The sequence below is a fragment of the Perissodus microlepis genome, chromosome 15 (genome assembly GCF_051167445.1).
Source record: "Perissodus microlepis isolate ML-2025 ecotype Zambia chromosome 15, ASM5116744v1, whole genome shotgun sequence".
In the NCBI taxonomy this organism is placed as follows: domain Eukaryota; kingdom Metazoa; phylum Chordata; class Actinopteri; order Cichliformes; family Cichlidae; genus Perissodus; species Perissodus microlepis.
Window position 1 is genome coordinate 10777787 of NC_140475.1, and position 12634 is coordinate 10790420.

The window sequence follows — 12634 nt, forward strand, 5'->3', positions numbered from 1 at the left end:
CAATAACTGAATAATGTTGTCATTTTAAAGTGTTACTTTTCCTGATTGTTGGCAGTGTTGCGGTGCTGAACAGACAAACGCCAGCTGAACACGAGGAAGGGAACTGATGGTGTAAAATTCTTATGTGTGAATTATTTTTTTTTTTGGGGGGGGGGTTATTCTATTATAATTCCAGAAACTGGAATTACAGTTGTTTTTCTCTTACTTGCACAAATATCCACGTTTAAATAGCCAACAAGCAAACTCTGCACAAGTGTACAGTCCCATTTATCACATTGTCATGCTGTGATGATGCATGGAAACTACTTCAGGAGCAGATCCCGTCTCTTTCCCGCCTCCTTAAAATATTCACTCACTCTCGGTGACCCTGTAACGCTGTATCTGCTTCCTTGAATTCATAATTTAGCTCGTGAGCTGCGTGGTCTCTGGACTTCTGCTGTCTACTATCAGGTAGGACCGCCTGACTTTGGGCCAGGCTTAGATAGGACCTTGATGATTTTGACTGTGACTTTCCTGCAGCCAATAATACAGCCACTATGAGGTAGAACACAGAGCCTCTGGAGGTAATTATGCTGCTCCTTTACTTGGCTTAGGTCATCGCAGGCCAGCAGAGGATGAGCGGGAGGATAAGTAGGAGCAGAGATTTTTACTTTTTTTTCAAAGGTCGGGCCAGATAAGAGCAGTGTATTTGAAGAGAGCTGTGCCCCAGAAAGTCCATGTTACACATTCAGATTTCCAGTTATCAGCGACGGTAAAAAGTTATTTTTGAGTTCTATCTGGTTTCCCTAAAGGCCTCCACTGAGTATTCACCCAGCTCAAGGTGTAAGCACTGCTGGCATTAAGCACATTCTTCTGTAGAAAAATGTGAGGTTTGGCAGGATCGCTGTGGATGTGGAAGAGGTGGAAGCCGGAGCGTTCAAGCTCCTTCAGCAGGCTGTACCAGTACCGCACCACAGATGGCTCATCGCCACCCACCTCAAAGCCTGCCCAGTGCAGGTGAAGCTCCAGCAGCAGCTGTCCCACTGAATCTAGAACTCTTTCGAGGATCAAATTTTCCAAAATCTTCCATTCTGCACTCTCCATGTCTGCCTTCAGTACATCCACCTGAAACAGAACCAGAAAAACTTCAGATTTAAATGCATCTTGTTTAGGTAATAAATGACACCAAGCTGCATGGAGTTCTTACATGCAAAAGCTATTAAAAGATGAAAAGTGAAGCTTGATGATGGATTGAGTGAAAGAGCAGCCTGACAAGACTTGCTGTGATAGAGCAGGAAGGAAATGCTTCAGAAGATGAATGTTAATAGCACCCTTAGGTCATATTCATGTAAGGACATTCATGCATGCTCAAAGTTTAATGCATATCCTCAGGACACTGGGCTTCCTCTCAGGTCTAGTATAGCAGAGTCTTTCAGGCTCACCAGTATCTCGTAATTTTCTCAGGAAGTCCATCATGTAGCCATAGTCAATAATACATTAACCAAAGAAAATATCAGGGATTAGTGCATTAAATAGTCTTTCCTACCTACAAAAAAAAAAAACTAAACAAATAGGCTGATAACATTTCTTGAGCTAAACTAAGTGTCGGGTGGTATGGCAGCATATATATTAAACAAGCTCCTCTCCAATTGATGCATTTGACACCGCACAATATCCCCAGACCTCATTAGTGTAACTGAACAGGATTCAAAAACAACTGTGGCAAAATATTGTCCTCTGTCCTCCCCATCATTGTCCCTCACTCCCACAAGCAGAAACATGTTTGTTTGTTTTTTAATTGGACAAAAATCACGTGATGGAAAATGATGAGACATCGCTGAAAACTAATGCTAATGTAATTTCTATCTGCTTATGTGTGCGTACATTGTGTTGTGTTGTAAGGATTATAGATGATCACACAGCTTCACTCTATCTGTTGTCATTTTTCTCTTCCGTGGACTTCCCAGAAATGGCCTTTTTTGCCTTTGTGGTCCCATATCCATGTCTATGGGTGGAGCATGGGGGTTATTTCTGTTCAAATATTCTGATTTCCTTTGGCTTCATGCTTAACTGCAGACAAGTGAGCGTTTTTATTTTCATGTCTTCGAAATGGAGTGTACTCACTGAACTGGTCAACAGTCTAGCACAGGTCCAACACAGAGAGGCAGATAAACATTCACACTCACATTATGTCAATCCAGTTAACCCAAAATGCACATTTTCAGACTGTGGGAGGAAGCCAGAGTATCTGGAGAAAAGCCACACTAGCACAGGGAAAACATTTAAACTAAGCAAAGAAATGCAGTCAGGTTAAAAAAAAAAGGAGGTCATGGGGGTGACAGACAACCATTATGTACATCTGTGAATTCACTCATGATAGTACGCTTATGGCAATATCACCACGAGCAATCCCGATCTGTTTGTATTTTATATTCTATTATATTTAACAATGTTAACTTTTATCTTTTAAGCTTCATTTGAATTTTAAACTGTGCCAGCAAATCAAAAAGCATGCATTTCTGTGGCTATCTTATAAAAATTCATTTAGAACTCAGGATTAGATTTGAAACACACACATGCACACACACAAAACACAAAGAAAAATTGACTCTGCAATAATGAAGCTGATCAGCCCCGGTGGATAGACTCCATAGACAATTTTATGTCAAATGACTTTGCACGCTGTGAAATTCCTGCCCTCCCTAACAGAGATATTAATGTGAGACTGCTGTAAATGGTTTTAGCCAATGAGCAATGAGTTCCTCTGCTTCCAGTGAGTCATAATGTATGTGATTACTTCTGTACAGCAATCTCAGCATTAGGCATTGGAACACATTTTCGTTTTAGAGAGGCTTTTGATAAAAAGTTGTCTGAGTCTGTGTAAACAAACAAGTTTGCTGATTTGAGAGCAGAACTGCAAAATGGGAGTTTACATTCGGGCTTGTTAATTAAATGGAAATGTATTTATTTGAGATAAATCCTAGCTATTACCCAGACTTTATTTTTTCTTTTTATTGCACACAGAATACCTCAACTGACCAGCCAAACAGGACAGAAACCCTGACATTATTACTAGGAATGTGTGCCTTTATTGGTGACTATGCCACCAAAGAGCAGATCATACTTCCAAATATTAATTTTACTAGAATCTAAAAGGTTGGTGAAAACACTTCAACAGCTGCATTAACCTGTCTTTGGGCTATTTCTGCAACCGTTTAAAAAGCAAGCAAAAATGCGTGAGTGTAACATTTTTTTCTCTAATTATTTCAGTGCATCGTTTAGGCACAAAAAGCACATTCTTAGTCCAAAGACTGTTAGATGTAAGTTTTTCTGCTTAGGCTAATTAAATCCCGTATGGGCAGTGTTACGCAATTACTGCCATGATCGATTGTCCAATGTGCAGCTCTTTTTCGCTAAATGAGATGTGACTTCCTGCTACTGACATTTGCACCCACCGTGACAGCGTGTGCGCTGTGTCAGCTGGTCACTAGAGCTGTGTGAATGAGTCATCTGTGCGTGTGTGTGTTTCTTTTTTAACTAACGGAGATAAGAAGTGCCGCACAAATGCATATTTTGACCTTTCAGAGCGACTCCCATCTCTTGATTGCTGCCTTTCCTGTCGCTGAGGATTGGAGAAGAAACAGTTCTCCTGCTGTTTGCTGCTTGCTCCTCCGGCACACTGTGTACTCACATTAAAACCTCATTACAAGAATGCATGTGTGGCTCTGCATTTAAAACAGGTGAGGTGTCTTATCTATAACGCAGCATGGTGTACAAACCCACCCACACATACTGTAAACACGCCAGCCGTTATTTGTTCATATCTCGTCACACACCGACATCTTCATATCTTTGCAAATACCTTCTATGATTTGCGTGTTTGCTTTTTACCTGCAGAAAAGGGTTTAACAACTTGAACCGCTCAGCTTAAATCAGCTAAAGCAAAGCACCTGGTTTCTTTGCCAGGGATTCTGCTTTAGTCTAATTTAAATTTAGTCTATTTAAAACAAAAAACAATGATAAGCCCAGTTAGCAGTCAATATATATTAACTGAAATGTTCACTTTATTATAGGAGAGAGGGTTAGTGGAATAAACTTTAGAGTGTTAACAGTAGTGATGCAAAAAAAAAAAGATTTTGCCCTGGAGGGTGATACAGATGCTCTGCAAAGCTCACGCCAAGAAAAAAAAAACAGAAAAAAGGATAACCTCTGTGTAAAACACACACTTTATCCTGAGGGTGGAGTGGGAGCCCAAATTTCATGAATCAGTTTGGTTTTCTTTGGTTTTTTCATACACCAGTGAAATTCAAAGAAAACAAATAAACAGGAACTTGACTATCAAATTGTGTTCACAATAATTAAAAGCCACCCACACCCTTTAACAGTTGGATTTAAATGCATCATGGGTGTTTACATCAGCTAGAACACATCTGCGTTTACACCTGCTTCTGTCACGTCTCCAAGCTATCCAGATGCCCACTGTTGTTCAGATTTCATAAATATATCATAATCTGTTGCCAGTAAAACACCACATTTGTTCAGAAAATGCAACATATATATATATATATAATCCACTCATAATATCAGCAGGACCAAACCATATGTTAAAGGCGAAAGGGATAACATGAAACAGGGTCGCCGCACCCTGAACTGATTCTTGTTATGTCCCTGAGGAGGACACATCAGCGAACAAGACGGTTTACACTAAACCCATATGTGACCACAGAGTCTCAGGGAAAAGGATTTGGCTTATTGTGTAGCATCATAAAGCTCGCTGTACTGTAAAAGCTAGTACTGCAGAGCAGCTACACTTCCAGCAACACTACACGTACAGAACAATTTCTGCTGGGAACTTTCACATTTTTCAACAAAAGAGCCTTCAGCTGTACAAATGTTTCAACTTCACTGTGTCTTCACTGGCAGTTTTATTAACGAGTGCACTTTAGTCCCTCCTGTCCTTTGAAAGTTTGTTGTCCGCAAGCTGAGAAGTACCTGATTCAGCTGCGTTTTGCTGGAAGCTTCATGCTGAACTCCGTTTCATATTTTTAGTTAATGCTGACTTACAGGTATGACACACATTCCTTGAACCAAGGTAGAAATTGGTTATATTCCTGTTTTGTGTGTGTGTGTGTGCAGAATTAGTGGCACAACACAGCCCTTTGCACTGTTAGCAGGTGCCTGTAGGCTTCTTTCAGCTGCTCCCTTACTTATGAGCAGTTGCCACAGATTTGGCAGGCAACGCTCTGAGGTATTTGTACCTCTTCCTGAACTCGAACCGTGGATACCGCACATGTTAGGCAAATGTGTGAAACACAATACTGTGGAATCACTCATATCTATGACTGCTCTAACTGGAAAAAGGAGGATAATCAGAAAAGGTGGCTGAGGGAAGTGACAATAATGGGGATAATGGCTTTTAAAAAACAAGCAAACAAACAAAAAAATACATATTGGATCCTTAATGGTATCAAGGCATTTATGTACCAAACTGAACGCTCTGTCTTTAATCAGTGTTCTCTAACCGTAACTATTAAAGTTACCCGGTGAAGTGGATATATTACAAGAAGAGAGCCTTGATGCCTTTAAGTCATGATTTAATTACCTCTTTAGAGAAGCAGGGCTTCCTTGACCTTGAATTACCATTTAGCCTTCCTATTCAGGCATGCTTGTTGGCTCTATAACTGTGTTTATTAGCATGCATGCTATGACTGGGCTTGGTGCGTGTGTTTATGATTGAATGTGAATGCAGATCCCTATCTGATGAGGTGAAACACAAACCCTGAGGAGTTTTGGGGAGGTAATACATCCAGCACAGTCATATTTACAAGAAAAAAAGTCACATATACGTGAAGATATTCACCTGGAGTTTAAGACAGACAGAGGAATTAATCATAATGAGCTGTTTTATGGTGAGGCGCGCAGGAGCAAACCTGCCCTTGCTTGCTATGCATGAATAATGCCGACGTTGATAAAGGAACACCTTGATCATGTTTAAGGCAGAATCTACAACCATTTATCCATTTTATTCTGCTTATCCAAATTCAGGGTCATGGGCAGGCAACTGTTAGGGGACCTAGACCACTGAGAGCTGACAAGCTTGCAGTATGAAATGTCACTAGGATTGACCTGACCTCCCTAAGTGGGCTCCACCTGACTCCACTCACTTATGTATGCATGATTCTGTTTAAACAAACTGAAAAACCACAGAGGAAAAAAAGGAAAGAAAAGAAAAAAGAAAGAGGAGAAAAGCAAGTTAGAGGTGAGCGGAGCAGACAACCACCATTAAATAAAATGCTAAATAACTAAACGCGGCTAGCCTAGCCTTAACTGTGGAGGGCAGGCAGTTGAATGACTTCCACTATCATCATGTTATTTCTTTTTTTTTAGTTAGATCTTTGGCTAATTTGGCTAGCAGAGTAACCTAGCATGTTATTTTTGTTGTTGTTGTTGGTGTTAGATTATTACACTGGTTGTATGGGCCCCCTTTGGGAGGAAACTGGAGAGAACCCATGCCAACACTGGGAGAACATGCAAACTCCACTCAGGAAGACCCCAGTCTTGCTGTGAGGTGACTGTCCTAACCACCACAGAACCATGAGCATGCCTATCTAGAGCCTCAGTGGCTTATTCTCTATCTCTTACCTCTCTGTGTCCAAAGTCATTAAGTATGGTGGCTAGTTTCTTCGTGCTGGCATACTGACGCTGGGCAACAACGGCCGGGCTGGGATCCCTCCAATCTACAGAAAGACGATGGAGCCACATTTCAGCTTGTTGCAGGTGAGGCTGCTTAAGGCTGGGATCAAAACAGTGGACTTCACAGCCTGATTGGACGAGAGAATTTTCCAGGGACCGGTCGTCCACTCCTAACCTAGAAAACACACAAAAATACAGACAGGGCGAATATGTGAGAGTCAGCTCCATTTACACGAATGCATATTTCATCGTCTTGACTTGACCAGATGAAGAGATTCTTCATGGGACACATGAAGACTAGGTGGTACGAGTGGCCCAAATCATGATATTTAGACAAAGTTATATGGTAACCACCTATTTCATTTCATACAATCTCACCCCTTGTGCATATTTTTAAGGAAGTCAAAGTGTGGTACAGGTACAGACAGTCAGGTAGGAAAACACAGGTATTAAAAACTTTCTAAAAATAGCCATCGTTAGAGAAGGATGTTTGCATGAATGCAGCTGTATAACTTCAATGCGTGTTTATTTCATGCAGGGTTGGATTTCATTAGAAATTGGTTGCCAACTATAAAACCATCGTCTTTATTGTTGCTCCATCATTTCATAGGGCCAAGTGCTTATGAGAACAACGCAGGATAAAGCCCTTCTGTTGTATTCCAGTGATCTAAAACTTTAAAAATGTGCTCTGAGGCGCCACTAAAGAGAAAACATTTGATCAAAGACCCAAAGATCGGTTTTGTGACATGAAACAACACCTTAGCCGGTCGTTACACATGTCAAATGCAACAGAGCGAGTAAAACTGATAAAAGGATACAGACAAGATAACACCACGGCGTCACTGTGATCTTACTTGGCCTCCGAGCCAGAAAAGAATCAATAATTCAAACAAAGGGAATAAAGATTTTAGCCAGGAGATACTTGACGCTTGTGTTTCTCTCTTATGTCTCCTTTGTTTCATGTTTCTCTCCTTTGCTCTCCACCTCCACATCTCTTTTCCTACAAGTGGCCTGCTTCTCTATTTTAAAATGTGTAAATCTAAGCAGACAGACACGTTCCCTCGTGTCTCTGTCTCTTTCATGCCTTCTCTCCCTTCTCCCCGCACTTTTTCACTAACCTCTCTCACTGCTGTTCACTGTTTATTCCACCCCTCCCTTCTCTAATTCCACAATTTTCTCCTTTTCTTCCTGTCACTGTCTCTGCATCTGCATTCCCCTGTGTCTTGTTTGCGCGCCGGCTGTATTCTGTAATCGTGACAAAGGGAGTAGATTTCACAGTACGCGTCTTTTACAGATGAGGCACCGGGTCCCCAAATGCATCCCGCTGGTGGGAAGATGAGAAATGAGCATATGTGAGGGATTGAGATGCAACTAGATGTCTCCTTTTAAAGCACTAAATATTTCATTGAGAGTTTTTCATTCTCTGGTGAGGTTTTGGTGAGCGGCTGAGAATCAGTGCAGCGATACTACGGGGATTGGGGATTACTCATGAGGCGGCAGGAGCAAAAGGGGGGAGTCACAGTGCATCACATGCCCTTCAGAATAACAATGCTCATAAAGGAGGGTCTCTACTAGGTCTCTCATGAGAGCAGGAAGGGTAACATGATGGATGAATGGCTACATAAATTTGGGTGTTCTAGAAAGAAATTTACTTCATACACATTCTTTATAGAGGCTGTAAGGATGCTGTTGATGTAACCAAATATGAAGATCTGTGATTGTTTAGATTCTTGGTCACAAACTCCCAGAGGATTGTAAATGTAATAAAGAGCTATGAATCCACCTGACCCATTATGTCAGCAGCCTGTCTGGGTGTGGTGAAGTCTGGAGGTGGGGCTGATTAACAAACCCTTGGTGGGTCGAGAAACTGTCCCAGTTTGTGCCAGTTTTTTCTCATTCTGGCCTCTGTCACTGTCTGTCTCTCACTTTAAATTTCACACTTGGACAAGATACAAGGGAATTGGTGACAAAAAACCACAACCACTGGCGTGGCTTTGCCTCAGGCACAGGTATAGCAGATCGACCCCTGGCTCCACTATCCTCGGACAAGATACTGAACCCCGAGTTACTTGTGACATATTCATCAGGGTCTGATTGTTATATTGATTTCACTTAGGCAAAGAAACAAGATGGATGTGTATTGTTTCTTTGAGGGCCCACCTAGAGAAGAAAGGGGCTATATACCAGTCAATTTAGAGTTACTAGGAAACCTAAAGGCCAAACTGAAAATATAATCAAGAAGATAACGACATGAAAATAGTAAAACTACAAAACGCCATAAACACAGGAATCCTAATGGACTAGAAATAAAGCAATAAGAGGAGTAAAACCCATTGCAGTCCAAATACTAATAGAAAAACTCAGAGCTAAGGAACAAAACCCAATTTTATGACAATATTTGTCTCCAAAGGACATGAATAAACATGTCCTTTAAATGTGAAAAGGTTTTTTTGTTTGTTTGTTTGGGTTTTTTTTCACCCTCATGTCCGTTAGCCTGTGTTGATGCTCTAAAGTTGTGTCATTCATTCTACAGGTAACTTGTCAAGTTTAGACCAGTTTCATAGAGCAGAAATCTTTTCTGCCCTTCATGTGCAAATCCAACACGACTTCACAGTTCTGTCTCCTTGAATGTTGCTTAAGACTAAAAATTAGACAGTATGATCTGAGCAAACATTTTCAATATTATCTGTGAACTTAAAAAAGAAGTTTTACCTGCGAAATAGAAAATGTGGAGGTGTAGTCAACGACAAATTTTAACGACAAACTTTTCAGCATCTCACAGGAAAATGACAGGTGTAAATAATTAAATTAACAGTGCTGTTGCTGCTTCAATTTCAAGGTTATGGTTATGGTTTCAGGCTCACTGTCACATTAATGGATTACTGATCGCTAATGTCATTAAAAACAGTAAAACCCCAAAACTTACAGTTTGTCCAGTGGTCACTTGACTAATGTTTAAATGCCCAAATTTACAGCAGAAATCATCTTAATCAGAAGTAAACATCTTGACAGCCTCATTAAAAAAAGGTCCTTACAGGCTAATTTAACCATTTTTCGCAACACTGTTCATGTTAAGCTTGTTTTTTTTTTTGGTTTTTTTTAATTTAGATTATTATCAGGTTATTGTGACTGATGGGTTGCTGCCAACACAGGAAGAAATGTCTAATAGACGTCTGCAAATACACTGATTTGGAAATCTCAATTAGCCTTTTTTTAATAAGCCTGTGCTACAGTTTTGATGAGTGAAATAAGAGTATATGTGTTGTGTATATATTTAGCACTGAATTTCTTAGCACTGTCTCTTAGAACCCTGTCAGGTTGCCAGTCTGTTGCAGGGCTTGGCTTCACATCTATCTTCATCCATCTTCTATATAAAACCTATGGTTATTAACTGGTTGTGGGGGGGGGGGGGGGGGGGGGGGGGGGGGGGTGTTGTTACACTTATTTAGTTCATACTAAAGCCATCACTCATAGAATAATGCTTGGTTAACTTCCTAAAAATCACTAAACAGCATTTACTCTGGGAAGAACAATAGGTAATGGTAATGAGATGGCTGATTATCATATTTTCTTAATTTTGCCCAGAAGGGGAGCCAAAGGAAACAAAGCACGAGAAGCCAGAGCCACCGTTGCTACTAGCTATACTGCAGGTATTAATGCTGTTATCCACTAGCAGCATCTCACATGCCCACATTTATGTTAAAAGTCAAGTCACTTTATTTATGTAGCGTATTAAAAATGCTGGACCTCAATATTCGATTTCAAGTTCTTTCCACCGGAGGCAGATGGACTAATTATACAAATACTGAAGAATACACGGAAGAGAAGGAATACAAGTTTAAACAGAGCCTGCTTCATTTTGAGCAGAATGTGGGCTGTTTTTACAGCAGTGGAAAAGATGGATAATTGGTCTTTCATGTGGAAAAACATCCTGCGTCCCCCCTATACACCAACATGTGACAGACCAATCAGTGAACAGCTGCTCATCCTGCCCAGGCACAGCCATCCCCGGCTCGTTGCACATCATGCAAATGAGATGTATCAGCTGCACACGTTCAGCAAAACACACAAAAGTGTACCTACATAATGTGCTGAGTTCAAAGGCGCATACAGAGGCGTACTAAAAGCATTTGGCTTTTCTATTAAATCCCTTTTAATCTTCTGCAGTTGACTACAGTTGAGGGCTTTGCAAGTCAGAGAAACTCTCCTGAGAGTAGGATGCTCAACATACCTGGCAAAGAGGCAAGAATATGACCAAGAAGTGTGTGTGTGAGAGCATGTGTATGTGTATGCACGCGTGAGTGTGTGTGTGTGTAATGAATGTAGGTCAGATAGGGGACATGGGGAGGAACTTCAGAGAGCAGTTTGCAGGCTGACTTGATTAACTCTCTCCGTGAGATTCTAGGAAATTTCTTTTGTTACTCGGGAAGTTTCATTTTTTTTAAAGAATTTAATGTCTTTTTGGGACTCGCTTTTACTGCATTCGACAGAGTTGAGTTGACGTAGTGTAAACTGAATTAATTCCAGAGGTATTAAGTGATCAGTTAGATAGGAAGAGATAGCCAAGTAGCTTTCATTGATTTGAAAAATTAGATCTGAGTCACATTTTCCAAGCCGATATTCAAGCCAAATATCAAAATGTTTGATAAAACTCATTTCAATTTTAGTGCGTGTCCATGTAGCTTGTCTGCACAGAGTGCCGTTGCAGTCAGCCAGAGGATATCAGATATGTTTTTTTCTCCTGTCTATTTGGCCTCTGACACCCTTTTGACCTCCCCGCCCCTCCTGCCACTCTCCCACACCTATCTGCGCCTCGCTTGCCTTGATGCCAGCACACCTGTGCTGTCTCTCAACGGTCAAACTAATGAGCCTTCTCTCCCAGCAGAAAAATCCTTCAACCATTGCTGCACCTCAGCATTGACGGAGCAGACTTAGACTGAGCCGATCCATGGCACAAAGCCGGCTAGGAGTGAATGACAGCCTGGTCTTAAGAAGGTCAAACGCCTTGGTGGTCTGGCTGACTGAAGTCAGGGTTACATGCCAATCCAGTTAAAGGAACCAAAGGTAGAATAGTTATAACGTTTGAAGTTTAACAAAAGACAACAAATTAAAGGAAAATGTGCAGAGTGAAAATGTAACTGCATGAAGACAAAAGCAATGTAAGAAGAAAGACAGTTTCAAAATAAAATCATACTCAGTGTACAATTAGTCGCCAAGGACATGAAAAGATGAGGCTAACAAGGAAGATGGAGAAAGACATGCACTTCATTTATTGTGTGTGAAAATAGACCTTGAATATATTTTTATGATACAGAATAAACTTTACTTTACTATAAAGTTTACTGACAGCTGTGGCAATTTTGATTACCAGCAGATATCTCACAGCCTGACTCAGAACGAGATGTTCTGAATAATTGTGTCATCTGCAGATAATTCAGTCACTGTTTGTTTCCGTGTAAGCGACTACAATTGACTCCATTCCCTATATATTGGACAATTCCTTGTTAAGGGAACACACATTTAGCAAAAACAAAATTATGTGTGAGTGTCTAACAAACAATACTCACCCAAAAGAGTACACCCTGCAGTGTCTGCTCTCTATCCTGTGGATCAGTTTATAATTGGGATCCAGGCACACAGCCCATGCCCCAGTGGACCCTTCCTGGTCTGCTTTCTTGCCTTGAAGTGATGCACATGACACCTGGAAAAACAAAAATGTAAACACAAAGCAAGACATATTAACAGCCATTTTTCCAGGTACAAGGAGCAGAACTTATTGTCAAGACAGCCATGTTATCTGACACAGTGGGAGTCCTGTATTGCAAATATAAATGGAACAAGAAATGAATGACAGAGCAACAGAACCACACCGACTCAGTTCGCAAAGCAAAAATAAGTGTCTGTATGCTGGACATTCAAGACCACCTGCGCTGTTTGGATATTGATGTCCAAGTCTGTTCAC

General features: G+C 40.8%; 1 protein-coding gene across 1 annotated transcript in view; it reads right to left on the minus strand.

The window, feature by feature from the left end:
* Window positions 1–131: 131 nt before the first annotated feature.
* The window catches only part of mettl24 (methyltransferase like 24), a 38197-nt gene continuing 25694 nt past the window's right edge, over window positions 132–12634 (minus strand). The window contains exons 3-5 of the mRNA XM_084953036.1: window positions 12240–12373; window positions 6622–6847; window positions 132–1104 (exon numbers count right to left, since the gene is read on the minus strand). Coding sequence (XP_084809162.1) covers window positions 760–1104; window positions 6622–6847; window positions 12240–12373 — 705 coding nt within the window. The 3' untranslated portion in view covers window positions 132–759. The remainder of the gene's footprint in view (window positions 1105–6621; window positions 6848–12239; window positions 12374–12634) is intronic.